We start from the raw sequence: 27,305 nt of genomic DNA on the forward strand, positions 1-27,305 counted from the left end.
GACTTTATTCTTTTCATCCTCCCTTGCCTGGAACAATAGTGCGATTAATCTATAATCGGTTTTTATGCCACTGGCTTGTGAAATTCTCACAGTGAACCTGTGTTAAATAAATTGCTGGCAAATCTGCCTCAAATAAAACAACCTGTTAACCTAATTCAGCTTCCCCAGCATCTCTCATCTCTCCGCTTCACCTTTCATTCATCCTTTTATCTATTCAGCCACAGGTATTTACTAATCCCTTTCTCTGGGCCAAGAGAGGGCTTACCCGAAGTGGGGCTCGAGTTCACCCGATGCAGGACTCGAACTCATGAACCGTGAGATCACGATCTAAAGATTAATGAAACCTGGCCTCTACCCTAAGAAAATCACAGTCTAGTGGTAAGTCAGAAATTAAAATACAGTCATAAAGCAATGGGATTCACATGGAGACACAGGGATATACAGAGCCTCATAGAGCCCTGAGTTGAGGTCTTTGACCCAGCTGGGAGTGTTAGGATCTAAAATGTCAGTGAACTTTTCTTGGTGGAGGTAATGACTGAGTTTTAAAAAATTTAAAGACTGAAGGAGAACTAGCCATGCCAAGAGGAGGGGAGGGAACATGGCAAGCAGAAGGACAGCTTAGAGAATGGCCCAGAGGTGAGGGCAACATGGTCTAAATGCACTCATCAGCTGAATCCAGGCTCATGTCACTTCCCGCCTGGACAAGAGATGATTGATGGCTCTTCCCCCACTCCCCGTGGCCACCAGAAAATCTTCTAAAGCTCAGATGTGACTTCCTGTCTCCCTTGCCTGCAACCCTCTGCTGGTTCCCCTTCCTGACCCGCGGTCTCTCAGCCTCTCTGTTCATAAACTTCTTAGGATGACTTTGACGGTATTTCCCATCTCTGAACCTTCATCTCTGCTCTTCAGTCTGCCTGGAATTTCCTGTCTTGCCTTGGCTGATGTGGCAAACTCCTATTCATACTTCAGAGTGACTCAGATGTGACCTATCCCAAAAAGAGCCCCTCCCACTTGCACTCCCCCCTGTGGCGCACCCATTCCATAGCCGGACACTTCACCTATTTACTAGTCTGCGTCTTGTTTCACCTGCCAGGGTACAGACCTCCTCCACCCACCACCTTCAGCTCTTGGCTCACGCAAAAGTGCATCTAAGGACCTGTAACATTCCTGACACCTTCCACATCTAGAAGGAGCCCGATGGCAGGGGATTGTTGACCAGGGTAGGCCTGTGATGAGGCTGATGCATCTGTCCCCAACTCTGCCTCAGACCCGGCTCCAGATTCAGCCTCATGCTTCCCAACCAAGGCTCTGAGCTGGCATCTCAACCAAATCTGCCTCCCCTTTGTCCATGGATCCATCTAGACTCCCACTTATAACCGTAAGATTCTGCAGCTCAGACGCAGTGTATTGCTGATTGTGTGGCCATTATGATTGTGAACTTGTTACATTTTATGTAGGATACATGTTATGCACCTTATGAATAAGACCAGTAAAACTCATTTGAATCTAAAAAATCTCAATTGAATTTTATTATTTGTTTATTTTGAGAGAGAGCACAAGCAGGGGGAGGTGCAGAGAGAGGAGACAGACAAACCTAAGCAGGCTCTGTACTGTCAGTGCAGAATCGGATGCAGAACTCCATCTCAGGAACCACAAGATCACCACTTGTGCCGAAATCGAGAGCCAGATGCTTAATCAACTGAGCCACCCAGGCGCCCCAAATTTTTTTAAATTACAAAACCAAGGCTCTTTCCGTGTACAACAGTCAAGTAAGGAAAAGTACCCGTCTGCCCCAAACTCCCCACTTCCTCAATCCTAATCACTCTATGTGTTACTGTTAACAGGTGGGTGTGTGTCTTTTAAGGCTCTTTTTCGGGCCTGTACAAGTGTGTGTGTAATTTTGCTCTCCTTCTTCCTAAAAATATACATACATATATATATAAATATTTAAACTTGATGGACATCTTTGTCAATACACATAATTCTATTAGATCCTTTAACAGCCACATGGAAGGAGTTCGTTATGTCAGAGGTCAGCAAACCATGGTCTGCAGATCAAAGATGGCCCAACACCTAAATGAAATTTTACTGGAACGCAGCCACGCCCACTTATTTACATATTGTCTATGGCTGCTTTTGCACTAAGACAGCTGAGTTGAATGGTTTCATCAGAGATTCTGTTGCCCACAAAGCCTAAACCGTTACCATCTGGTCCTTTACAGAAAAAGTGTGCCAACCCCTGCAATCTATGGCTGTACCAGGCTTTCTTTAGCAATCCCATATTAATAAAATTTAAATTGTTTCCCTCTGCTCAGTATTACAAACACTTCCACAACTGACACATTTTTTTGGTCAGCATTACACCAGTTGATTACCACCGTTGGTATCAGTGAGTGAGAACATGACCAAATGTGAACCCAATATGTCCACACAAAAAGAGGACCTTTAAAAAGGGTCTTCAGGGGGTACCTGCCTGGCCCAGTCAGTAAAGCATGTGACCCTTGATCTCAGAGTCATGAGTTCAAGCCCCAGGTTGGGTGTGGAGCCTAATATATACAGACATACAAACATACATACACACATAAAATGAAAAGGGTCTTCAGGTTAACAGACCAGGTGTCTGAAGGGGGACTCCAGGATTAGGAGCAGTTGCCAAAGTCCTGGAAGCAAATAGCCACACAGAGATAGATGATCTTCACGATAAAGAACGAGGACAGCCACCAAAGAGCATCAAAAAACACTCTTGGGTCCAGGGTGAGGTGAAAATAAAATATACATACCAGCAATCAGCGGCCTACTTTTGATGATGGCAGGACATAAAGGAGCTCAACAAAAGAAGGGAAGGAAAGAAATTAACAATTACCAACTGCTTGCCAGACACACGAGCTGGGCACTCAATATGTAGGCATGGTATTCCAAACGTTAAAAAAACATCAAGGCATGGGCATCAGCCAATCGGAACAGATGCAAACCTTAAATAACCAGTACTGCTGAACTGAGCCACTGAATATCCTGCTGCCCATATTTAATACTCAATTTAATCCTCACAGTAATATGCCACCTGACAGCCAAGAAAAGCCCTTTGAGGAAAAACATCAACCCACACAGAATTCCTCTTCCTTTGAGGAAGCCTCAGGAATATTCCTCTTCATTCTAACCACTGATGGCAACTTGAATAAGCAATTATCAGAACTCGTACACAGTCTCAGACTGTACCGGGGAATTTGGTTATGTGTGTATACGGTTAAAATCACAGTGTTTTAGATAATTTTCCAAAGAAGATATACAAATGGCCAACAAACCTATGAAAAGATGCTCAACATCATTAGTAGAAAAGTACAAATCAAAGCTGCAATGAGGTATAGCTTTACACCCAGTAGGATGGCTACAATAAAAAGATGGACAGGGGCACCTGGGTGGCTCAGTCGGTTGAGTGTCCGACGTCAGCTCAGGTCATGAGCTCATGGTGTGTGGGTTTGAGCCCCATGTCGGGCTCTGTGCTGACAGCTCAGAGCCTGGAGCCTGCTTCGGATTCTGTGTCTCCCTCTCTCTCTACCACCCCCCCCCCCGATTGTTCTCTCTCTTTCTCAAAAATAAACATAAAAAAATAAAAAAATAAAAAAAGATGGAGAATAATCAGTGTTGGCAAGGATGTGTGTGTGTGGACACTGGAGCCCTCAGACATTTATGGCAGGGAGGTAAAATAGTGCAGCCACTGTGGAAACAGTTGAGCAGTTCCCTAAAAAGATAAACATAGAGTTACCTTCCATATGACCCAGCAGCTCTACTCCTACGTGTGTACTCAAAAGGAAGGAAAACATGTCCACACAGAAAACGGACACAAATGTTCATAACAGCATTAATTCAAATAGCCAAAAAATGAAAATAACACAAATGCCCTTCAAATGATGAAGGGGGATAAACAAAAGGTGGCATATCCATAAAATGGAATATTATTTAGCCATAAAAAGGAATGAAGCACTGATACATGCTGTAATGTGGGTAAGCCTTGGGGTGCCTTGGTGGCTCAGTCAGTTCAGCATTTGACTTTGGCCTAAGTCATGATCTCCCAGTTCGTGGACTCGAGCCCCACGTAGCAGTTTGTGCTGATGGTGCATAGCCTGCTTGGGATTCTCTTTTCCTCTCTCTCTGCCCCTCCCCCACTTGCACTGTCTCTCTCTCTTTCTCTCTCTCTCTCTCAAAGTGAATAAATAAACCTGAAAAGAAATGGGTAAGCCTTGAAAACATCACGCTAAGTGAAATAACAGACACAAAAGGCCACACACGGAATGTGTGATTCCACTTTTTAAAGTTTTATTTATTTATTTTTTAGTAATCTCTACACCCAACATGGGGCTTGAACTCACAACCCCAAGATCAGGATTTGCATGCTCTTCCGACTGAACCAGCTAGGTGCCCCCGTAGGATTGTGTTTTTATAAAATGTCCAGAATAGGGAAATGTAGAGGCTGAAAGTAAATTGGTGGCCAGGGGCTAGGGGAGGGAAAAATGAGAAGTTACTGCTAATAGATACAGGATGATGAAATGTTCTAGGATCAGATAATGGGGACGGTTACACAACTCTGTGAATATACTGAAAACTGCTGGATTCACCCTGTAGAAGGGTGAATTTTATGATATGGGGATAAAATTCTCTTAACAGTTACACACTGTTATACCAGTGAACCGTATTGATCAGTGCTTTGCCTTAACATTTCATCCCAAAGCTGTCTCTGTACAAGAGAGAAGATTTGCTTCATTTTGGTGCACCTCACCTAAGCCCTCATTCCAGCTAATCTTGCTAGTTCCTTTCTGAAACCAAGCATTCTGCTCGGCCCTGTTGCTAAGGGGACTGCTTCAGACTGTGTTCTCTCATAGGTCTTGCAGGCCCCGCACCCCCCTTCAGACCAAGCTCGCTGGTTTTCTTTCTTTTTTAATGTTATTTATTTTTGAGAGAGAGAGACAGAGACAGAGTGTGAGAGGGGGAGGGGCAGAGAGAGAGACACACAGGATCCAAAGCAAGCTTCTTGCTGAGAGCAGAGAACCCAGTGTGGGGCTCGAACTCACTGAACCATGAGATCATGACCTGAGCCAAAACCAAGAATCAGACACTTAACCGAGTGAGCCGCCCAGGTAACCCTAGCCAATTTTCTTTCTGCGCATAGTGTCTTCTGCCACCCTCATGGGGACAAGAGTCAGCACCACTGGATGGGAAGAAAGAGAGAAGAGAGGGAGGGAAGGTAGGAGGTGGGGAAGGAAGGTCCCAGGTCACTGAAAGCCAAATCTTGCTCTTGACTTATTTATTTTATTGGTTTGATAGTGTTTTTATTTATTTATTTATTTATTTATTTATTTATTTATTAAAAAAATTTTTTTAATGCTTATTTATTTTTGAGAGAGACAGAGAGAGAGAGAGCAAGCAGGGGAGGGGCAGAGAGACAGGGAGACACAGAATCTGAAGCAAGCTCCAGGCTCCAAGCTGTCAGCAGAGCCCGATGTGGGGCTCGAACCCACGAACCATGAGATCATGACCTGAACAGAAGTCGGAGGCTTAACTGACTGAGCCACCCAGGCGTCCCTGGCTTGATAGTGTCTTTTAATTTTTCTTCTCTTTCCTTCCCTCCTTGAATCCATTCATTCATTCTTTTTTTTCTTTTCTTTTCTTCTTCTTTTTTTTTTTTTTTTTTTTTTTTACATTTATGGATTTATTTTGAGAGAGAGGGAGTGTGAGCAGGGAAGGGGCAGAGAGAGAGAGAGAGAGAGAGAGAGAGAGAGAATCCAAGCAGGCTCTGTGCTGTCAGTGCAAGCCCAACAGGGCTTGATCCCAGGAACCATGAGATCAGGACATGAGCTGAAATCCAGAGTTGGGTGTTCAACCAACTGGGCTACCCAGGTACCCACTGTTTTTCATACATTATTCTTAGTGGACAAGGCACAGGACCAGGACCTGAGGAAGCCACATATTTTTTCTTTCAGATTCCTTCTTGCTTTTGGTGAAGCTCCTCTTCCTTTTTCACTATTCACAATTGACATCCCACCTGACTTTCCCCAGTGACCACATACCCTTGATGGCAGAAGCCCCCTTTTCCTGGAATTTGTGATCAACACCTGTACAACTCCTGACAACCCGAAACCCACTCCTGTATTTTCCTGTTTCAAAGCCCATGTACACTGGAATCTAATTCCTGACCTAAGAGATGCCCAGTGCCCACAGTTCACTCAGAGTGAAAGAAGCCAGTAGGTTCTGGACATTGTCTAAGTTACGAGCTCTTCACACTTCGCTAAGTTATTAGGGAAAGGACAATTAGCAACCCTCAGTCTTCATTCAGGTGAAGGGTTACTTGTAGTGAAGAGTAGGAAAAGTGACTTCATAGGGGCACGAGATTGGATGAAAGGGATAATTGGGTCACAAACTGAGAGTACAGCCACAGGAATAGATCAAGAGGGAGTCCTAGCTCACAAAAGGTCAAGGTAAGTCCTACGTGCTGGTTACAGGGCGCCTGGTTTGAGGCAACATGGCAGGGGCCGGGGTGTCCATTAACCTTTAAAGTATGGCTTACTGGGGCACCTGGGTGGCTCAGTTGGTTGAGCGTCTGACTTCGATTAAGGGCATGATCTTGTGGTCCGTGAGTTTGAGCCCAAGTCCGGCTCTCTGCTGTCAGCACAGAGCCCGATTTGGATCCTCTGTCCCCTCTCTCTCTGCCTCCTCCCCCGCTCATGTGCACTCTCTCTCTCTTAAAAATAAATAAACATTAAAAAAAACCTTTAAAACTAAAGTATGGCTTATTATTTTTACCTGTTATGTATGCCTTCCTCTTTGAGGAACAAACCTTGCCTGCTTTAATTAGAGGGTGATAACAACAACAAATAACACTTAGAAAGGCTTATTGTAGGCCAGACACCAAACTGAGTGCTTTATATAAGTAAATAAACTCTATGGGTGGGGAGAAGCCACTCTTAACACTTGTAGACCAGTGATCCTTGAGGTTTCCCCATAAGAGTTCTGAAGAGCTGACCCCAACATGGGGATGGTGGGCAGCAGTGGTGTGAGAGAGCACAGGGCTCCAGGTTCAAAAGAAGCAAAAGAAGACTCAGAAGCCTGGTAGAGGATAGCCTGGGACAGTGTCCAGCAATGGAGCAGCAAAGTCAATCTCAAAATCAGGACCCAGGCTGCAGACTGGGATTGGAAAAGAAGTCAAAGTGGGAGGTAGGTTCCCAAAAGGGGACAGTGTTCAGCACCCCACTGAGAGGCTGGTGCTACAACACCTAATCCCAGTACGGTATGATAAATTTAATCAGGTCTACATCAAGAGTTCTTGGGGGGGTACCTGGGTGGTTCAGTTGGTTAAGCATCAAACTCTTGATTTCAACTCAGGTCATGATCTCAAGGTTCATGGGTTCAAGCCCTGCATTGGGCCCCACAATGATAGTGTGGAGCCTGCTTGGGATTCCCTCTCTCTGTCTCTCTCTGCCCCTCCCCTGCTCATGTTCTCTTTCTCTCAAAAACAAATAAACTTAAAAAAAAAAAAAAAAAAAAAAGAGTTCTTAGAGCCAGAGGTATGTGTGGGGTAAGGCACAGGATGGCTGTGGAGTTCAGGGATGATGCTGGTATGGATTTCCAAGCCTCGTTTTCCAGTCGGTTCTGAGAGGGCAATATGTGGAAGAACGAGGGCAGGATCCAGTGCTCCAGGTGGTGCTCAGAGTCGATCAGTCAACAGGGAGGGCAAGGAAGAGAGCAAGACACAACAGTAGGACCCCAAACAAATGGCCAAGCCAAGGATGGCTTGACAAGCAATCCTCGCTTGCCAAGGTAGGACAAACAATGATTTCAGAAACACGTAGGATTAGTGGGTGTCCCAGGGCCAGAGTATAAAGCAAAGATGTGGAAATGGCAACACAGGAGGTCAGGGATCAGCCCAGGGCTAGCAGAGCGGAGTCTGCTCCCAACGTGCTCCCCGGAATGAAGGTGGGTAGATGGGCTGCAAAACAGGTGCTGATACTCTCCCGAGAGCCAGTCTGAAGGGGCTGGGCAGAAACCAAATATCAGGAGGTGGGACAAGGATAGAGCAAGTGCATTCAGAATAGAGAGAGGAGGCAGTCCTGGAGAAACTTCCTGTGACACCTGGAGCAAATCAAACATGGTTTTATACCCCACGGGGAAGAAGGCATCAATGAAGGCATCACTCCAGTTCAGACAGAGGCTGGGTCCTCCTTCCCTCCTCACTGCTTCCACACTCCCCGCCTGGGGGACTGGCTCAATAAGTGGACTTATGGAAAGTAGCAGTGGGCAAGCTGTGAGCCAGCATTTACTGAGCTCTTACTGTGGCCAAAAGCAGCTCTAAGCTTGACCCTTTAGTTATGGTTCATCTCCTCAGACTTTCCATTCTTTCTTCCTTAAATGAAGTTCTCTTTTTATAATTGTTTATCAACCACAACCTCTACAAGTGCCAAAATGACAAGTTTCAGACAAAATGACAAATATCTGTTAATAAGGTAGTCATTGCATGCATATTACAAAAAAAGGGGGGGTGACTAGGCTGTTTTTTTCCCATTCTTGGGAGGAACAAAAACATCATACGTGCTTGTCGAGCTCTCTGGAAGTGGGGCACCTGTGTATACCTTATTCTTGTTCAACTGATTTGTAGTTTTAAGTCACTGAAATTTGGGGTTGCTTGATATTGCAGTACAATTTACCTTATTGCGATTTATAGGAGTATAGGGGAAGGAGATCAGGACAGACTTCACAGAGAAGCCAGTAGAGAACAGACAAGAGGACATTCCAGAGAAGGGATGGGAGCCACTGACCTGTTCCATGGTCTGCTGTGGCTGGTGTGCAAGACAGAGAGGAGAGGAAGAAGGAAGAGAAGAGGCTGCAGAAGATTGGGGCTAGATCATGACAAATCCTAAAAACTTCATTACGGAGTTGTAGAAAATGAGGAGCCAACAAAGGGTTTTGGGGGAGTACAACCTTACTGGATTTATATTTTAGAAAAACCTCTAGAGAGAGCAGAGGCTAAGAGATCAGTTAGGAGGTGATTATTACACATTTGGTGTAATGAAGACTTAAATCAGAGACAAACTTTTTCAGTAAAAGGTCCAATGGTAAATATTTTAGCCTTTGTTTGCCATATGGTCTCTGTCACAGCTACTCAATTCTGCCCTTGTAGCACAAAAGCAGTTACAGACAACATATAATAAAAGCATGTGTCCCGGGGCACCTGGGTGGCTCAGTCTGTTAAGCACCCAACTTCGGCTCAGGTCATGATCTCATGGTTCGTGAGTTCGAGTCCCGTGTTGGTTCTGTGCTGACAGCTCAGAGCCTGGAGCCTGCTTCAGATTCTGTGTCCCCCTCTCTCTCTGCCCCTCCCTGATCACACTGTCTCTCTCTCAAAAAAAATAAACATAAAAAAAAAATAAAAATAAAAAGTGTGTCCCATTAAACTTTAATTTCAAAACAGGTGGTGGGGCCAATTTGGCCCATGGGTTGCAGTTTGCCCACCTTTGACCTAAAGTAATAATTGGACAAGGGCACCTGGATGGCTCAGTCGGTTGAGCGTCCAAGTCTTTGATTTCAGATCAGGTCATGAACTCACACAGTTCATGGGTTTGAGCCCTGCATCCGGGTCCATGCTGGCAGTGCAGAGCCTGCTTGGGATTCTCCTTCTCTCCCTCTCTCTCTCTCTGCCTTTCCCCCCGGCTCAGGTGTGCACATGCTCACTCGCTCTAAATAAATAAATAAATAAATATATAAATAAATAAATAAATAAGAAGGAAGAAAGAGAGGGATATACAGGACTCTCAATTCTTAGGACCTGGGAGAATTCACTCATTCATTCACTCATTCTTTCATTCATTCATCCACTCATTCCTTCAACAAATACTTTGCTTGTGCTGTGTGTGAAGTACTGGGGATTCAAGATGAATGACAGGGGAACCTGAGTGGCTCAGTCGGTTAAGCATGCGACTTCAGCTCATGTCATGATCTCACAGTTCATGGGTTCAAGCCCCACATCAGACTCTCTGCTGTCAGTGCAGGGCCTGCTTCATATCCTATTTCCCTCTCTCACTGCCCCTCCCCTGATTGTGCATGCTCTCTCTCTCTCAAAAGTAAACATTAAAAACAAATTTAAAAATTTTTTAAATAAATGATACCTGTCCATGAATAGCTTCATCCAACGTTTAGACCTGTAACTGGGTGTGGGGGATGAAGAGAAAATGTGATTAATAACAAGGAGGTAAAACTTTAAAGTTGCTCTCATCCCTGCCTCCTTCTTTCCTTTAAGCATCCTCTGGGATCAGAGACACCCAATACTTTTACCCTCTAGCATGAATGCAAAGATGGGTTACTGTGAAATTACTGAGGCTAAAGCTTCTGGATCCCTTGCTTCCTGAAACAGGGTCTTCTCCTACCCTGTCTAACTTTATATTTCTTGCTTAAGTGTTGCCCCTCAGAAATATGTAGGTCTCATTCACCCAAATGTGGACCTACCCTTGAGTGAATGTTTTCCAGAGCCAGATCTCTTAAATGCTGCTTTTAGGAATTACTAGCTAAGGATCCTGGGATCCTGGTTTCAGCTTTCATGGTTTCTCTCAGGGGAGCTAAGAAGCTGGGGACCGTCCTCAAAGTCACAAGTGTAGCCGATCCCACGTCTGTTCCCATTATGTCCACTCTCCTCCACTTACCATCAGCCGCCCCTGCTCCCTCTTCCTTCAAAGTCAGCCCTGGGCTGCAAAGCTTCTTCTGACTCAAGCTCTTTGGAATTTGATGCTCCAAGAATCCCCTCAGCAACCTCTCAGTGGGCCATCAGGGCAGGCAAGGACACCTGCAAGAAATGCAAAATTAGACAGAGTAATAGAAGGCCCTGTTTCAGGAAGCAAGGGATCCAGACATGGGGCTGGTGGGAGGAGCCAAGGCAGTGCAGCAATGGAGAGCCGCTGGAGGCTGGCCACTGCCCGCTGCTGGCCTTCCCAGGGCAGGGCTGTTATATCAAGCTCACCAACGGACTCAGGTTTATAGGCATTTACCCAGAGGAGGCCGCACTCTGGGAAATGTTTCACTTTCACCCAAGTCACAGGTGATTCAAAACTGGAATGTTATCAGTGTGCGAACAGGAGGGCTCGCTGGCCAAATAATTGGCTCTGGTCACTTGCTCAGAGTCCTATGCCTTGCCAGGCAAATCCACAAAGCATACCAAATGACAGACTGGGATTTGAGTGACTGGGTGGCAACAATACTGACTCCTTAAGAGCAAGCACTGTGCCTGTTAGCCTACTGTCACATCTCCAGAAGCTAGTAAAGGCCCGTGACCAACGGGAGGTGGTCAGTAAAGTCTCTGATTAAAGAAAGGGGATTTGCTGTTCTTAGGAGATATAATGATTTCTTCTAAGATGAACTGCCATTCTTTTGGACTAGTTCTCTCTAAACGGACAGCACTAGCCAATAGTATCAGAGCATCTTTATCCTTGGGTAGTGTGGGAGATACCCTATAATTTCTCCAGACAAGCCACACACAAGCCTTCTGTTAGGACTCATTATCTCCCGAGCATCCACCTTAACTGTTACATTCCAGGGTTCTTTTCCAGAGTATGTTTTAACTCCTTGATAGGTTTGGGGGGAAACTTGGGTGACACTCAGAACAGACACCAGCTGTAGAGGTCTTGTGCATCTGAATTCATGTTGATTCCACTCACTTAACTTCATGTTGTTGTTGTTAAGATTTTATTTTTGAGTAATCTCTACACCCAGTGTGGGGCTTGAACTCACAACCCTGAGATCAAGAGTTGCACAATCTACGGACTGAGCCAGCCAGGTGCCCTTCTACTCCCTTGACTTCAGAGCACCTCAAGTTTGAAGGAGGACTTAACCTCGTTTTGACCTCAAACTTTCTAACTGATTAAGTTGTTCTTTCCAGCTAGTCTCTTAACTTAGGCAAAAGACCCTGAGGGCAAAGCATCCCTGAAGGGAACAAAACGACCCCCTCAAGCAATCAAGACGGCCCTGAGCCAGCAACAACTGCCTGGGATTGACCCCAAGACAATGACGACTTGACCTTCACTGCCCACCTGCCTGTATTGACCAACCTTTGTCCCACATTCTCCTTACATAACCTGGAAGTATTTTCAGCACTTTGGGAACAGTCTTTGAGAAGCTAGTCCACTGTCTTCCTGGTGTTGGCCTCACTGAAATAAAATCCCTTTCTTGTTTCTCCACCACTCATCTCTCTGCCTTTGGATTTTATCAGCGGGGAGTGGCCAAACCCAGCTTGGGACCCCTGGAGCCAGGTGCTCTGGCACCCCTGCTGCGGCCTACACTTTGACTTTCCTTAGAGCAATCAATCCTCCATAAGCCCCATTCTTCCCAGGATCTCTCCATGTGGGTGTGTGAGGTTAAGTTTGCATATGATGTTCAGGCATAGCCAAGCAGGAAATGCTTTCATTGAGAATTCAGAGACCTATGGAGATAACCCATGATGGGGTAGGGAAGTTGTGGGGCGGGGGTCGAGACACCAGGGCTCCAGCTCTGGACATTTCATTCATTTCACAAATAAGAATCCAAGGCCACTCTCCCAGCCTACATAGTGCAGGGCTGTACTTGAAAGCCCAGAAATGAAGAGACACTCCCTCCCAAGAGGAACACGGTGGGGGAGGGAATAGTTTAATTTCAATAATGGAGGGTTGTAAAATGAATTGGGAACACTTAGTGGGGTGGTTCTCCAACTTTATTGCGCCACCTCAATTCCCCATGGCTGCTCTTTCAAATGTAGATCCTGCGTGCCACCGCTCAGAAATTCTAACTTTAAGTCTTAGAGTGTTCAGGGACTCTGAAAGCTTAACTAGCCCCCTTCCTTCCCCCATCCCCCCACCCCACCAAGGTGATTCTAGAAGGAAGGGGTCAGGAAAGGGGTTGCAAAGGCAGAGATCTACACCTCGTTTTTATTTTTGCTTTTTTTCCTAAGTTTTTATTGATTTATTTTGAGAGAAAGAGCACACGGGCATATGCTTGAGTAGGGGAGGGCAGAGAGAAAGGGAGACAGAGAATCCCCAAGCTGGCTCTGTGCTGTTAGGGCAAAGCTCAAAGCAAAGCTGGAACCCACCAACCGTGAGATCACAACCTGAGCCCAAATGAAGAGTCCGAGGCTTAAACAACTGAGCCACTCAGGTGCCCCTACAGCTGATTTTTACAGGAAGGAGTAGAAACTTACCAGGCACAGAGGCACAAAGTGGTATGACCTTACCTTCCACTTTGGGAAAAGGAAGGCCAAGGGGTAGGACTGCCACAACTTCCTGCCCTACCCAAACTGACAGCTTTATCTCCGTTGACAACTGTCAGCAGAGACTGAAGTGTCTTGCCTCCTGGTGAAAGCAAATCTTATCTGGGCTCCTCCTCACTCCCTCCTCCACCTGCCCCACTGAACACTGACACACAAACACACAGGAACGCAGCTCTTCCCCTCGGCCTCTAAACGTGCCGGAGTCTCCTGATTTCAAAAACAATTGGCATCAGAACGGTTCCCTTCACTCGAGGACCTACTCCACTTACCACCTTCTATCTCCCAATTATTTCAATGCCAATCTTTTTTAAACATAAAAAAAAAAAGAAAAAGAAAAAGGGGAGTTCCCGGGGTGGCTCAGTTCATGTGAGCGTCCTACTCTTCATTTCGGCTCAGGTCACGATCCCAGGGTCACGGGATGGGGCTCTGTGTTGGGCTCAGCGTTGAGCATGGAGCCTGCTTGAGATTCATTCTCTCTCTCTCTCTCTCTCTCTCAAAAAAAAAAAAAAAAAAGTTTACGAAGCTAGTCTATGTTCGTTATAGAAAATTTCAAAACTAAGGGGGAAAAGGCCCTTCACATTTGTATCATATGCTCTCAAAATACTCTTGACACTTATCAGAACACCAGTTCAATTCAATTCATTTTGTCACCAGAATGTGAACAACTTGAGAATGGGAATATGGTTTTCTTTCTCATCCTTGTGTCTTTGGTGGACACAGAAGACTCTCAATAAATATGTATATGTTGAACAGGAGCACCTGGGTAGCTTAGTTAAGTGTCCGACTCTTCATTTCATCTCAGGTCATGATCCCAGAGTTATGGGATCAAGCCCCCACTTGGGGTTCTCTCTCCATCTCTCTTTGCCCCTCTTTCTCCCCTGCACACACACTCTCTCTCTCAAAAATAAACATTAAAAAATATGTATTGAACAAAAATGTACATCATTTATATTGCCCCCTCTCATAACCATATTAAGAATCTGGGATCTATCCAGTCTTTATGAAAGAAAGAAAGAAAGACAGACAGACAGACAGAAAGAAAGAGAGAAAGAAAGAAAGAAAGAAAGAAAGAAAGAAAGAAAGAAAGAGAAAGAAAGAAAAAAGAATGGCATCATGCCGTTTAGAAAAGGCATCATTTAGAAAATGACCAGAATATATTTTGAAACCTGCTTTTTTCACTGAAAATGTACCACAGATATATTTCTAGCTGCTTTGGTTTTATATAAAGCATAATAACTTTCTCTTCAGTTTTAAATATTAAAAAACGTAACGGCAGCACCTGGGTGACTCAGTCGCTTAAGCCTCCGACTTCAGCTCGGGTCATGATCTCAAGGTTCGGGAGTTCCAGACCCACGTCAGGCTCTCTGCTGACAGCTCGGAGCCTGGAGCCTGAAGCCTGCTTCAGATTCTGTGTCTCCCTCTCTTTGCCCCTCCCCTGCTTGACTCTCTCTCTCTCTCTCTCAAAAATAAATAAACATTAAAACACACAAAAACTTTTTTTTTAAAAAAAGAACATTATGATAAACATCCTTGTATCTAAAATCTTTACATGTATCATGATTCAGATAGGCTAAATGACTTGAAGTGGGACTGCAGTGTCAAAGAATGGGCAAAGCTTACGCATACCTCTTGAAATCCTGTTTTGCAATGGCTTAACAATTCATATGGGTAAATAGTAAGAAACAGGACTTAAAAAAATATCAGGGGGCACCTGGGTGGCTCAGTTGGTTAAGCGTCTTGACTTTGGCTCAGGTCATGATCTCGCGGTTTGTGAGTTTGAGCCCCACATCGGGCTCTGTGCTGACAGCTCAGAGCCTGGAGCCTGCTTTGGATTCTGTGTCTCCCCTTCTCTCTGCCCCTCCCACGCTCATGCTCTGCCTGTTTCTCAATAATAAATAAACATTAAAAAACAATCAGTGTGTGTGGGAGGGTCTTAGAATGCTCAGGAAAGGCTTTTCCAAAATGATCTTAAGTTAAGCCTGTCATATGAAGACTCCGGTACAGACATGCCAGAGAAGCAAATGCAAAGGCCCTGAAAGCAGAAAGAGAGACCAGACTAAAGCCAGGGCAACCCACTTAACACCGACCACACGGTGCGTAACACTGACCACAGGGCAGAGAGTAGTAGACAAGTTGGATAAATAGAGATAGACCCCATATAGACTTTGGACCTTGGTAGGCATTTCAGTTATCATCTGATCTGTAAGAGATCTGGAACATTGAAAGTGAGCCATTGGGATGCCTAGGTGGCTCAGTTGGCTGGGTGTCTGACTCTTGATTTTGGCTCAGGTCATGAACCCAGAGTCATGGGATCAAGCCCCACACTGGGCTCTGCACTGAGCGTGGAGCCTGCCTGGGATTCTTTCTTTCTCTCAAAATACATAAACATTAAAAAAAAAAAAAAAAAAAAAAAAAAAGTAAGACATTGAAGGGCTTTAAGCAGTGGAATAGGATCCAGTCTGTGATTTTGAACAACAGCTCTAGGAAGGAAACAGATCAAGATATAACAATGTTTGTCTCTGGGTGCTAAGATTATAAGCAACTTTTTTATGCTTTTCTGTATTTTCCAAAATTTTTCTGATGAACATGTATTACTTTTACAGTTTGTTTTTGTTTTGAGTAGGTTCCACTCCTAACGTGGGGCTTGAACTCACAACTCTGAGATCAGGAGTCACATGCTGTACCAACAAAGCCAGCCAGAATGCCAGTTTAAAAAATTTAGTCAAAAAAGAGGCATGCCTGGGTGGCTCAGTTGGTCAAGCAACTGACTCTTGATTGTGGCCCAGGTCACATTTCATGGGCTCAAGCCCCCCATCAGGGTCTGTACTGATAGTCAAAAAGGAAAAAAAAAAACCAGCTAACTGGAAATGGTACAATGGAAGACAGCATGATTGGTAGTAAGGAGTCAAGATCACTCTGAGTCTCAAGGATGGATGATAGTGGCCTGAAATGGTTTGGCTGCCTCGGGAATGGAGAAAGGGGTGAACTTGACCAACGTTTCATGGATAAAATTTTCTGGTAACCAACAGGCCATGAGAGGTAAATGGGAGGGAAGTCTAGGATGACTGTTGACTTCATCTTAGGTGTCTGAGTAGGTTGTGACTCAGCTCAACTCTAGGGGATATAGGAAGAGCACAGACATGGTAGGGAATAGGAGTGGCTCACAGCATTAAAAACCAAACAATAAGATTAATCAGGTTATAAAGCTGAGGAAGAGAAGTGAGAATTCTTCCAAGCTTGACTCTGAAGAGAAAGAAACAGGGCAGTACTGGAGGGAGTATAGTGTTGGAGTGGGTTTTTTTTTATTAATATTTGAGAGAGAAAGAGACAACGTATGAGTGGGGGAAGGGGCAGAGAGAGAGAGAGAGAGAAAGAGAAAGAGAGACAGAATCCTCAGCAGGCTCCAGGCTCTGAACTGTCAACACAGAGCCCGATGTGGGGCTCAAACTCACGAACTGTGAGATCATGACCTGAGCCAAAGTTGGATGCTTAACCAACTGAGCCACCCAGGCACCCCTAGGGTTGGAGTGTTCTTGGACAAGAGAAATGAACCAGTGAGGCTGAGCAGTTGGAAGTACAGATGTTGAGGGGGAGGCTAAGGGAGCATGATCCAAGATGAGATGAAGTGGGATCCTAAGCAGAGGTGGGGATGAACCAAAAGAGGGACATCTCTGTTCTTCTGGGACGGTGGCAAGGACGTGAGGCAGCAGGATACATATGTACAGATTCCCTTGGAGGCTCATAGTGGGAGGGGAAACTCTTGCTTTTTGAACTTTACTTCCTGTGATTAGAAGGTGAGGTTATCTGTTGGGTATGTGGATGCATAAGTAGTTGAAGCCAAGTGAAATTTTCTAGCAATCTGAAAATAGAGGGTGCTGATCAAAGACACAAACCTCTGAACAATACTGAGTCCCAACTGCAATTGGACCCACTAGATTCTGTAACAGCTCTCCCCTCCACCCAATCTGTACATTTCCATCATTTTGTGATCTGCTGTGATCTGCACTCCAAGCAGAAATAGAGTCACGCAACGGATTCAGGGCTGGGAGTTTGCAGAGCTGGTGCAGCTTGAAAATGAGGGGGTCTAAAGAGTCAAAGGTTATGAGTGAGAATAGCGAGTGGACCATGGCGGCACCCACTGGGTCAGGAAGAGAATGGGGTTAAAAGGAAAACGAAAGGCCAAGTGGAAAGTTCAAGGTAGTGGGGTCCTAAGTAAGTCAAAGAATACATTTAGTGCTAGATTAAGAAAACTGGACAAATAGGAAGTCGTAACAGGAAGTTGTGTAACCAAGTTCCAGGTATGGTCATGAGGGGAGTGGGTGGCTGAAGTATAGGTGCACATGGTTAGATTGGAAAAAAACCAAGGCATCACAAGGCCAGAGCACTACTTAAATGTTGGCATCATTATCATTTCTCATTTGAACAATGAGGGGGTTGTAGAGTCTCTAAAGGCAGAGATTCTTTTTTCTTTTTCTAATGTTTATTTTTGAGAGATCACACACAAGTAGGTAAGGGGCAGAGAGAGGGGGGACAAAGGATCCTAAGCAGGCTCCACGCTGACAGTGACCTGGATGTGGGGCCCGAACTCACCAGCAGTGAGATCATGATCTGAGCCGAAGCTGGATGCTCAACCCACTGAGTCACCTAGGTGCCGCTAAAAGCAGGGATTCTTAAATGTTTTGGTCTAACAACCCCTTTACACACTTAAACCCAAATTTTAACAAATTTTTTGTAAGCTTTTTTTTAATGTTTGTTTATTTTTGAGTGTGAGCGGGAGAGGGGCAGAGAATCCCAAGCAGGCTCCACAATGTCAGTGCAGCGCCCCACTTGGGGCTCAAACTCATCAACCGTAAGATCATAACCCGAGCTGAAGTCAGAGATTTAACCGACTAAGCCACCCAGGCACCCCAGCAACAAATATTTTTAAGAAAAATAACAATTTTCCAAAAGAAAAACATTTGGAGGTGTGACAATGTTTTACAGCTTTGCAAATACGTTTAACATTTGGCTTAGTTGAAGACAGCTGGATTCCCTCATCTGCCTCTACATTCAAACTATTGAGATGGGCTGTTCAAAGTATATTAAGAAAATCCAAGTAGTGTCACTGCCCCCTGAGAAAGATCTTGAGGACACTGGACTACACCTTCAGAAGTTACTTTAATAAAGCATTCTTCCCGTTTTAAATCATTCACTCATTCATTCATTCACTCACTCATTCAACACTACTGGATCCTGGAGATAGAAATGAATCATGTGATTGCCTACCCTGGAGTTTAGCTGAGATGAAAACTAATTAAAAATTACAGCACAGGGGCGCCTGGGTGGCTCAGTCAGTTGAGCATCCGACTCTTGATTTCATCTCAGGTCATGATCCCAGGGTCATGGGATTGAGCCCTACATCAGGCTCCACATGGAACCCACTGAAGATTCTCTCTCTAAAATAAAAAAAAAAAGTAAAATAAAATAAAAATTACAGCACAGCATTAATGAGAACAGAGGAAGGCGCTAGTATGCCTAATAGAGGCAAAGAAGGCTTAACCGAGTACAGGGAATTTGAATTTGGGCCTGAATTTCCTGTGTTCTCTTTAAGCAAAGGGAAGAACATGTGCAAAGGCCCAGCAGCAGGAATCAATATAGTACAAGACAGCACAGGGTACACTGGGAGACAAAGGAAAAATTTGTTGGACCTTATATGAGAAGTTAGGTTTCACCCTTTGGACCATAGGAGGCTGGGGTGACAAGAGCTTGCTTTTCTGTTTTTCAAGTCAGTTTTCAGGTATCATTTATATAAATAAACTTTGCCCTTTTTGGGTGTACAGTAAACACTAAGACAATCAAGACTTAGAACATCTTCATTATCTTAAAAAGTTCTCTCTGTAGTCAACGCCCACTGTCCCACCCTCCCTCTGAGGCACGCAATTATTGATGATTTCTGTCTCCATAATTTTTTACTCCGAAATAATAATGCACTCACAGGAAGTTGCAGAGAGGGCCCATGTACACTCACCCAGCTCCCTCCGATGGTAGTAGCATTTTACAAAACTATAGAAAACTATCAAAGCCAGGAAGCTGACATTAGCCCAATGCAATTAACTAGGCTACAGACCTTATTCAGATTTGGCCAGTGTTTACACTCATTAGCTTGTTTTACAGAACATAGTTGGGCCACAATATGAAAGATGGGTTAGCGAGGTAAGGACAATGGAAGAACTCAGAGGTACAGGGAAAGGAAAGGACTGGAGAAACCATTTCTGAAGACCAGAAATCATCTGATGGACAATTTGGTATAAGCACTTAATCTTTCTGGAAATGACATCTCCCATACCACAGAACAGCAAGCAGAAGGTTGTTTTAAAGCAAAGGGCCTGACCTCTAACCGAATTGAGGAAATGTTTCCTTCAGCCATGAAAACACCAGATAACTATAATATTCCTTCTCACGCTTATACAAAGAAGAAAAATGTTTAGTCATTTTCATTTTCTTACTTTTGACTGATTGCAAACAGTGAAATAACTGTCAAAGATCTGAGATTCTCTTGAGGTTTAGACACTTTTTCTGTTTGCTCTCCTTAACAGAATAAGCTAACTCCCCAAACTGAAACAAACTAAACCTCTATACTTACTCTTATTCCTTCCTGGAATCCAGTTATTTTTGTTGCTTCTCTTACCTGCTCCAGCCATGTATACTATTGACAATGCCTTAATGTCTGTACCTTAATATATTTACAGACATCAATTACTCATCACAAAACTGTAGGGTGTGGTTGTCCTCACTTTTATAGCCCAAGACCCAGAAGCTCCTTAGTGTTGGTACCCAGGATCACACACGCCAATACTGTAAAGTGCTTAGAAAGGCACACGTTCAATAAGTGTTAGCTAGACTTGTCAGAAGCCGGGTTCTCTCCATTTACCAAACCCCAATGATAGCCTGGATGGACCTCTTTCTTCACCAGCTGTGCTGGACTTAATTTAGGCAAAAGCTCCACGAGTGCAATGGAAATATTTCTGGTGACAAAGTCCCGTTTAAATCCCGTTTGTTTAAACCTTATTTGGCTGACAGCTAGTTTATCACTAGTTACTACCAAATAGAGTGCTTGGGTAGATGTGAGTGACTCAATACCCATTTCTTGACTTTAAAACAAGCTTTTTAATATGTTTGAAAGTAGATTTAATTAAATATGGTAACACTATACTGTGTCCTGTGCTAGATATTTTATATACATTTTAGCACTAAATCCTCCAAATTCCAACTGTTATGATCATTATTAGTCATATTACCATCTGTAATCTGGCTGATTTTAAAGATGGGGAAATCAAGGCCTAGGAAAGCTGTCATGCCTTGCCCCAGGTCACAGAGCTAGTAACGGGGTGTACAGGATTAAGAACAGCTTTCGCCTAGGGACAGACTCCTATATAATACACACATAAACCAAAAAGCCCAGAACAATTTCAAATATAAAAGAGTAAATTAAAATAAGCAAAAGCAAACATAGGACAAAGAAACGGAGGCTCAGCAAGGTTAAATAACTGGTCCAAGGTTAGAGAGAGACTATCAGAACCAGAATCCGATGGCAAATCTGTCTTGACTCCAAAGCATAGTTCATTTCCACCAAACCACGCTACCACGGACACCTGGTAAGGGGTAGTATAAATATTCATTGAATTAATAAGTCTGAAAACAAAGTTGACAAGGAAGAGGGTTAAAAAAAATGTAAAAGAGAAATGAAAATGGAAAGGTAGTTCACGGGCAAGGGAAAAAAGGAAAATACAAACACACCCTCCAACAGTTTTCCAAGCAGCGCATTCAGGGTGAGGCAAGGTGCTGGAACAAACTTTGCTCGGGTCCCGCCGGACACCCAAGCTGGCGGGCGCGGAGTCTTCAAAGAGATGGTTCCGGAGGAGCCTGCCTTGGAGCACAGCAGCGAAGTCCGGCCGCCTCCCGCGCCCACGCCCTCTCCCGACCGCGAGTCACCCGGCCTGGCAACACGCGACGACGACCGGAGGGCCGCCGCCTCTCCTTCCGAGCTGCTGGTTTAAAAAGAAATACAAACACATGTCCCCAAGCAGCCCGCAGCCTCTCCTCGGGGTCTGGGCCCGAAGCTCGCTTCCCGGGTCGGCCGGACAGAAATGCGCCCGAGGGCCAGAGACCCTCGGGGCTGCAGCTCGTCGCCGGGCAGCGCCCGCCGCCCGCGGTTAGCCCAGCCCAGCCTAGCGGCGGAGGCGCACACAGCCCGGACCCGAGTAGGCCCCAGACGGAGCTGGGGCGGCCAGGCAGGCGGGCGCCCTACAGGCCACGCGGGCCGGCAGTACCGGCGAGCAGCGGGCGCCGGCGGCTGGGCATTTCCTCTTCCTCCCTACGCGCTGCGCGGCGGCGCGGCGGCGGCGGCGGCCAGGCCAGGCCAGGCCGAGGCCCGGCTCGGGCGCCCGACCGCGGCCTGCTGGCTAGCGCGGGCAGGCGCCGCGCCGCCCCCGCCAAGACCGCCGGCCGCGGGGCCTCCGGGCAGCTGGGCCCGGCGCGGGCAGCGAGAGGCGGGGCCGGCGTGCGGGCGGCGGAAGGAGGCGGAGGAGGAGGAAGAGGAGGAGGAGGCGGCGGCCGGGAGCCGGGGGAGAGGGGCGGGGGGTGGGTCGGGGGAGGGGAGGAGCGGGATTTGCGGAGCGCGGCGCCGCAGCCGGGAGCCGGCGGGCCCGAGAGTGACCGAGTCACGGCGGGCGCCGGCGGAGCCGCGGCGTCGGACCCGCCTCCTGGAGGAGCTCAGCCCCGGCCAGGCCCGGCCCCATTCCCGCCCCGCGCCGCCTCCCCGCCGCCGCCGCCGCCGCCGCCGCGGGAGCGCTCCCCTGCCCACCCCGCCCCCGCGGCCGAGCCCGGGAGTCGAGTGGGAGTCGGCCGGCCGGCGCGGGCAGCGCCGGGACCCCGCCGGGGACACTGCAGCCGGAGCCCGGGAGGGGCCGCGCCGCCACCATCTGAACTAGGATGTCCCGACATGAAGGTGAGAGGAGCCCCCGCCCCCACCCCCACCGCCCGGGCCTCGGCCTACCCCGCCCGGGCCAGGCGCCGCGGAGGACGGCCGGGAAGCGGAGGAGACTTCGGTCGAGCCCGAGCCGGGCCCGAGGCGCCGGGCCTGGGAGCGAGCGAGCGAGAGCGGAGAGCCGCGGCGCCGCCGCCACCACCACGGCCGCGGCCCTGAGCTGGGCCTGGTGCCGGAGGCGGGGCGGCCGGGCCGGCCGGAGGGTTTGCACTGTCATGGGGCGGGGGAGGGGGAGGGGAGTCGGCGGGGCCCGTTACCGGCGGGAGCCGGGCCCTCGGGACTGATACCGGCCGCCGCGGCCCGCCCGGCCAGCCCCAGAGCCGCGGGCTCCGGCGCGGCCTAGCGCTCCCGCCGCCCCGGAAGGGCTCGGTGCGGCCGCCGAACGGGGCCCCAGGCGGCAGCAGGAGACACAGGAGCCCTCCGTGGACCCAGTAGGCGCGTCCGGTCGCCGGGAGACGACGGCGAGCGCCCCTGCCTGCGGGCGACCGCGGGGCGGGCGGGAAGGCTCTGCGGCCGGGGAACGGGAAGCCCCCGCCACCCGGAGCCCGCCCCGGCCTCGCGGCTAGGCCTTGGCGAGTCCCTGGGCTCGGGTAACCAAGTTCCCGGGGCGGATCCGGCCCGGCCGCGGCGAGTAAACTCCCTGCTCGATCACCCGGTCAGAGCGGGACTCGCTCCCGGCGGGCCGCGGGCCCCTCGCCTGGCGTGCACTACCCTACCTAACCAGGTTTTGGTAAATGACCGTGGTGTAGTCTGTTAGTGGTCAGGGGCGCTTTGGACTTGTTTTTCGGTCTAAAAGCATGATTGGGGTACAGTTGCAGATCAGCAGACAGCTCTAGCCCAGTCCCAGGGCACAAAGAGAAACATGTTTGGGAACGATGTAGAGGCATTGAGCCGGTAAAAAAATAAATAAATAAATAAATAAGTTAACTTCAATTTACTGCCATATGGTTTAGAAAAGGGGGAGGGGGTTGTGTTTTCTTTGTTTCGCTACCACAGGTCTTTAAGTAAATAAAAAGTATTAACATACTTGGCGAAAAGTTTATCCTGGTAAGGTTAATGCAAGATTGTAGAAGTGGCTTTCAAGTATTATGTACTCTTGCTTTTAAAATCCTGTATAGGTGATGTAGGAGTGGAGAAAGTTTAGTGAGTCAGATTAGTGTGTTTCACACCATTGGAAGGGTATTCTTAAGGTAATGCAGGCCTTAGAATTTTGAGGTCGAAAAACTTAGATGGATTAAAATTATATTTAGGGCAAGTTTCAGAATTTGCTCAACTGGGCTGTTGAGATTGACTTAAAGAACATTTTGTGTTCAAGGATTCTGTATTTTAAAAGGCTCAAACCTAATAGGAAATATACGTCTTTTCTTCACTTACTGTGGGCAAGTGTAGGACATTGTAAAGCAATAAGGGGCTTAGGCTCATAGAAACTGTCCATTTTCCCAATTTTTCCTACTTAATGGGAATGTGTTCTCTATCTCTGTAATTTAAAAGAAGTTGTTACTAAAGCTACAACTAAATTTTAATTTGGGATGTTAAAGTTTATATTAGATGTAGCTGTGTGTACATTGACCACCTTTAAGACAAAATGAAACGGAGCATGGCCGCAGGCTCTCTTACTCTTAAGAACTGGGAGCATTAAAACTACAGAATCAGCAATGGAAGAATGGGTTTGAGACCCATTCTCCTGCTTCAGGAAAACATCCAGATAGTTCCATTCTAATTGGATGATGTCCTGGGAAGATTCCTTTACCCCCAGTAATGTTTTAAAGTCCCACAGTGTGAACATTCTTGAATATAACACAAATTCTGTAATTTAAGCCCATTTCCCCCTATTTGATCCTGTGGAAAGGCATATGGTTTTGAAACTTACATTACCTTTTACTTACTTGAATACTACTGAACCTCTGCAAGTTAATAGCACACTTTTTCTGGTAACTTACACAATCCCAGATGTTTCTCAAAATGAAACATTGCTATATATAATCCATTAGTTGAAAACTTATAGTACAATATTTAACAAGTGATTATCTTTTGAGGGGCTAGTTTATGGCCTAAGGCAGGAGTGGCAGTCTCATTAAGAATCACATTTAATTCATTAGATATGTTTTGTGGATTATTAGTTCAGGCTGCCATTATTTTCATCAGTAAAAATTTAATCAACAAATTTAGAGTTTGACACCCTTACTATTATAGTTCTTTTCTCACTTTTCTCTTTTTTGGGCAAGCAAATCTCATTTCTTTTAGCATTTCTTTAGTGGTATGATTTTTGACTTCTTTTAATCATCTGTCCCACCTCCACATTCTCTGTGGTTCTTGTTTCCTTTTGCACTGTGACCCAGACTGGATGTAGTAGTCTGGTAAAACATATGAAATGTGCTGCCTGTATTGTTGTACTTGGATTGCACTACCTTTTCAGTGCCTTCCGGATGCATGTAATTTGTTACTTTGTCTTTGTGCCCACCCTAATGAGTTGCATGATATATGTAATGATGTAACTTTGGACAACTCAGCCCCAAGATGGACATATGTCAAGCTGAGTCTCTACCTTGTGAAGCAGTGGACCACGTCTGAGAAAGGAGATGCAACCAGGAGCATAAAGAAATGTTCTAGCCAGGGGTCAGCATACTTTTTCTGTAAAAGGCCAGGTAGTAAATATTGTAGGCTTTGTTTGCTATAGGGTCTCTGTCATCTCTGCCATTGTAGTGCAAAAGCAGCTATAGACAACATGTAAATGAATAAGCACAGCAGTGTTCCAATGAAAACTTTATTTTTGGATGCTGACATTTGAATTTTGTATAATTTTCATGTGTCGTAAAATATGATTCTTTGTTTTACCACTTAAAAATGTAGAAACCAGGGGCGCCTGGGTGGCGCAGTCGGTTAAGCGTCCGACTTCAGCCAGGTCACGATCTCGCTGTCCGTGAGTTTGAGCCCCGCGTCGGGCTCTGGGCTGATGGCTCAGAGCCTGGAGCCTGTTTCCGATTCTGTGTCTCCCTCCCTCGTTCATGCTCTGTCTCTGTCCCAAAAATAAATAAACGTTGAAAAAAAAAATTAAAAAAAAAAATGTAGAAACCATTCTTAACTTGCAGGCATACACACACAGGAGGTGGCTGAATTTGGCCCACTTTGACCTGTGGGGTATAATTTGCCTACTTTTCTCACCTAGAGCTTTAGAGAGTTGATGGAACTCATAAAGGGCCCACTGTGCTTGGTATTCATTCCATCATTTCCTTTGGGTAATGGTAATGGGGAGTAACTGGTTTGGTCCATGGTTTGTACCTCAGTTTCCAGCCGCACCGTGGAGATTGGTAGAGAAGTAATTGTTCTTCAGGAGTGAAAAACAGGCTCCCCACCTTCCCAGACCATGTCTGAGTGGAGTCGGCAGTACTCTACATTAAGTCTCCTGCTTGCCCATTATGACTTTTCTAGCCAGAATTCCATTTTTGTCTTTTAATTCGCTTTGTAACATTCTTGTCATCTTAACAAACTTTTTACATCAGTGCCCAGTCACTTTATGTTCACCATACCAACACCATCTAGTTCCGTGTTATACAGTGAAATCAGTCATCTTTTTTATTTGTAAGAGTATTTTTTTTAATGATTCACTACACACTTTCTTAAATATAGGTATGTTATTCAGAGCTTAAAATGCATTTGATAGCTTGGCAAATTAAAAACCTCAAATTACTCAGTGCTTATTAGATAAAATGAAATTATGAATGTTCTTGCATGAGTTTGAGCCTAGTTGATTCCCTGGAATTAGGAACACATTTATTGCCTTAAATCGGTCAACTTTTTTTCAGTTGCTACTATGTATAAGGCACTTTCCTAGGAACCAAGGAGTGTGGAGATGAATGAGACATGGCTCCTCACCTTGAGTCCGGTGGGAAGATGCATGTGTATACAGCTTCTACAGCACAATGGGAGACCATAAGGAGATAAATGAATTGAGGACAAAATCATTATCAACTTTATTCCTAATGGATTTTGCCCCACTTCAGAGAGGGAATCTGTTTTTCTTGAGCGCCTTCCTTTTTTGTGGGCTACTCTTGATTTTGGGAAAAAATGAGATTTCAAATAGAGTCCTTATCTTTACCGGATTTATATTTCCCCTAGCTTTTAGAAGACTTTCATATGTAAAAGTGAGAGCAAGTAGGTGAACAGGTAGGTGATCTTATTGTTACGTTTTTCTCAGAAGCATCTGATATTGTTTATTTTCAGACTGTAAAGTATAAAAGTATGTAGGCCATTAATCTAGCTTTTGAAAGTTGTACCATTTTTTGAAATTGTACTGCTCTTGTTAGTAGATTTACATTTCCTCGTCTCTAAAAATATTATCTGACCCTAAAAGCTCACATGCAGATGATCCCAGAGTGAAGTGCAAGAATTTTGTTTTCAGGATTTGGGGACTGCAAAAGCCAGGATTGGTAATTGGCTTGTGATTGTAAGGTGATGACTTTTGCCTTCCTGTAAGTGAAGTAAATTGACTCCCACTGAAAAGATTTTGATTTTTGCTAACATGTCAGACCATTTATTTTACTTTAACGATGATTTGTTAAAAGATTATTACATTCTTAATTAAGGCTTTTTCAGTTCAATAGGTCATGAATTATATTTACCCTGATTTTAAATAAAGGATAGATAAAAATGTAAATATTTTATTCCTGGGGTCTTTGATTTCATTTCAGAAAAAGTTGATTTTGAAGCTCATTTGTCCCATATTTTTGGCATTTGTGTTTAAGTTAAAATGTCATTAAATACAACTTTCTTGTTTTAAATTAGAAATTTAATTTGGAAGAAACTCCTTTTAGTCTTAGAACTTGAAGAAATATTAGCGGCAATCTTGTTTAAAAGAAAAACTTTTTTATGATAGAAACTTAAGAAACTTCTGATGTGAAATGAACAAAACAAATCCCTTCGATTAGGCTTGCAAATCTTAAAAATGAAGAAATCCATGCACTTACGACTTATAATTTTAAAAACATCAGCTTTAGAGAATCTACCATATAC

The 27,305-nt window shown here is 45.5% G+C and overlaps 1 protein-coding gene and 1 long non-coding RNA gene across 3 annotated transcripts in view; one reads left to right on the forward strand and one right to left on the reverse strand.

Moving 5' to 3' along the window:
- Nucleotides 1-22,432, reverse strand: part of LOC123581038 — a 44,659-nt gene extending 22,227 nt beyond the window's left edge. The window contains exons 1-5 of one of the 2 annotated variants that reach the window (XR_006703567.1): nt 22,305-22,432; nt 21,047-21,297; nt 18,536-18,705; nt 10,683-10,822; nt 10,152-10,190 (exon numbers count right to left, since the gene is read on the reverse strand). This is a non-coding gene — a long non-coding RNA (uncharacterized LOC123581038). Of the gene's footprint in view, nt 1-10,151; nt 10,191-10,682; nt 10,823-18,535; nt 18,706-21,046; nt 21,381-22,304 lie in introns of those variants that run through there. The other variant, XR_006703566.1, reaches the window with a different exon arrangement.
- The window catches only part of KCMF1 (potassium channel modulatory factor 1), a 78,413-nt gene continuing 73,291 nt past the window's right edge, over nt 22,184-27,305 (forward strand). Inside the window, exon 1 of the mRNA XM_045446670.1 lies at nt 22,184-22,256. Coding sequence (XP_045302626.1) covers nt 22,241-22,256 — 16 coding nt within the window. The 5' untranslated portion in view covers nt 22,184-22,240. The remainder of the gene's footprint in view (nt 22,257-27,305) is intronic.

This window comes from Leopardus geoffroyi, chromosome A3 (genome assembly GCF_018350155.1).
Source record: "Leopardus geoffroyi isolate Oge1 chromosome A3, O.geoffroyi_Oge1_pat1.0, whole genome shotgun sequence".
Lineage (NCBI taxonomy): Eukaryota > Metazoa > Chordata > Mammalia > Carnivora > Felidae > Leopardus > Leopardus geoffroyi.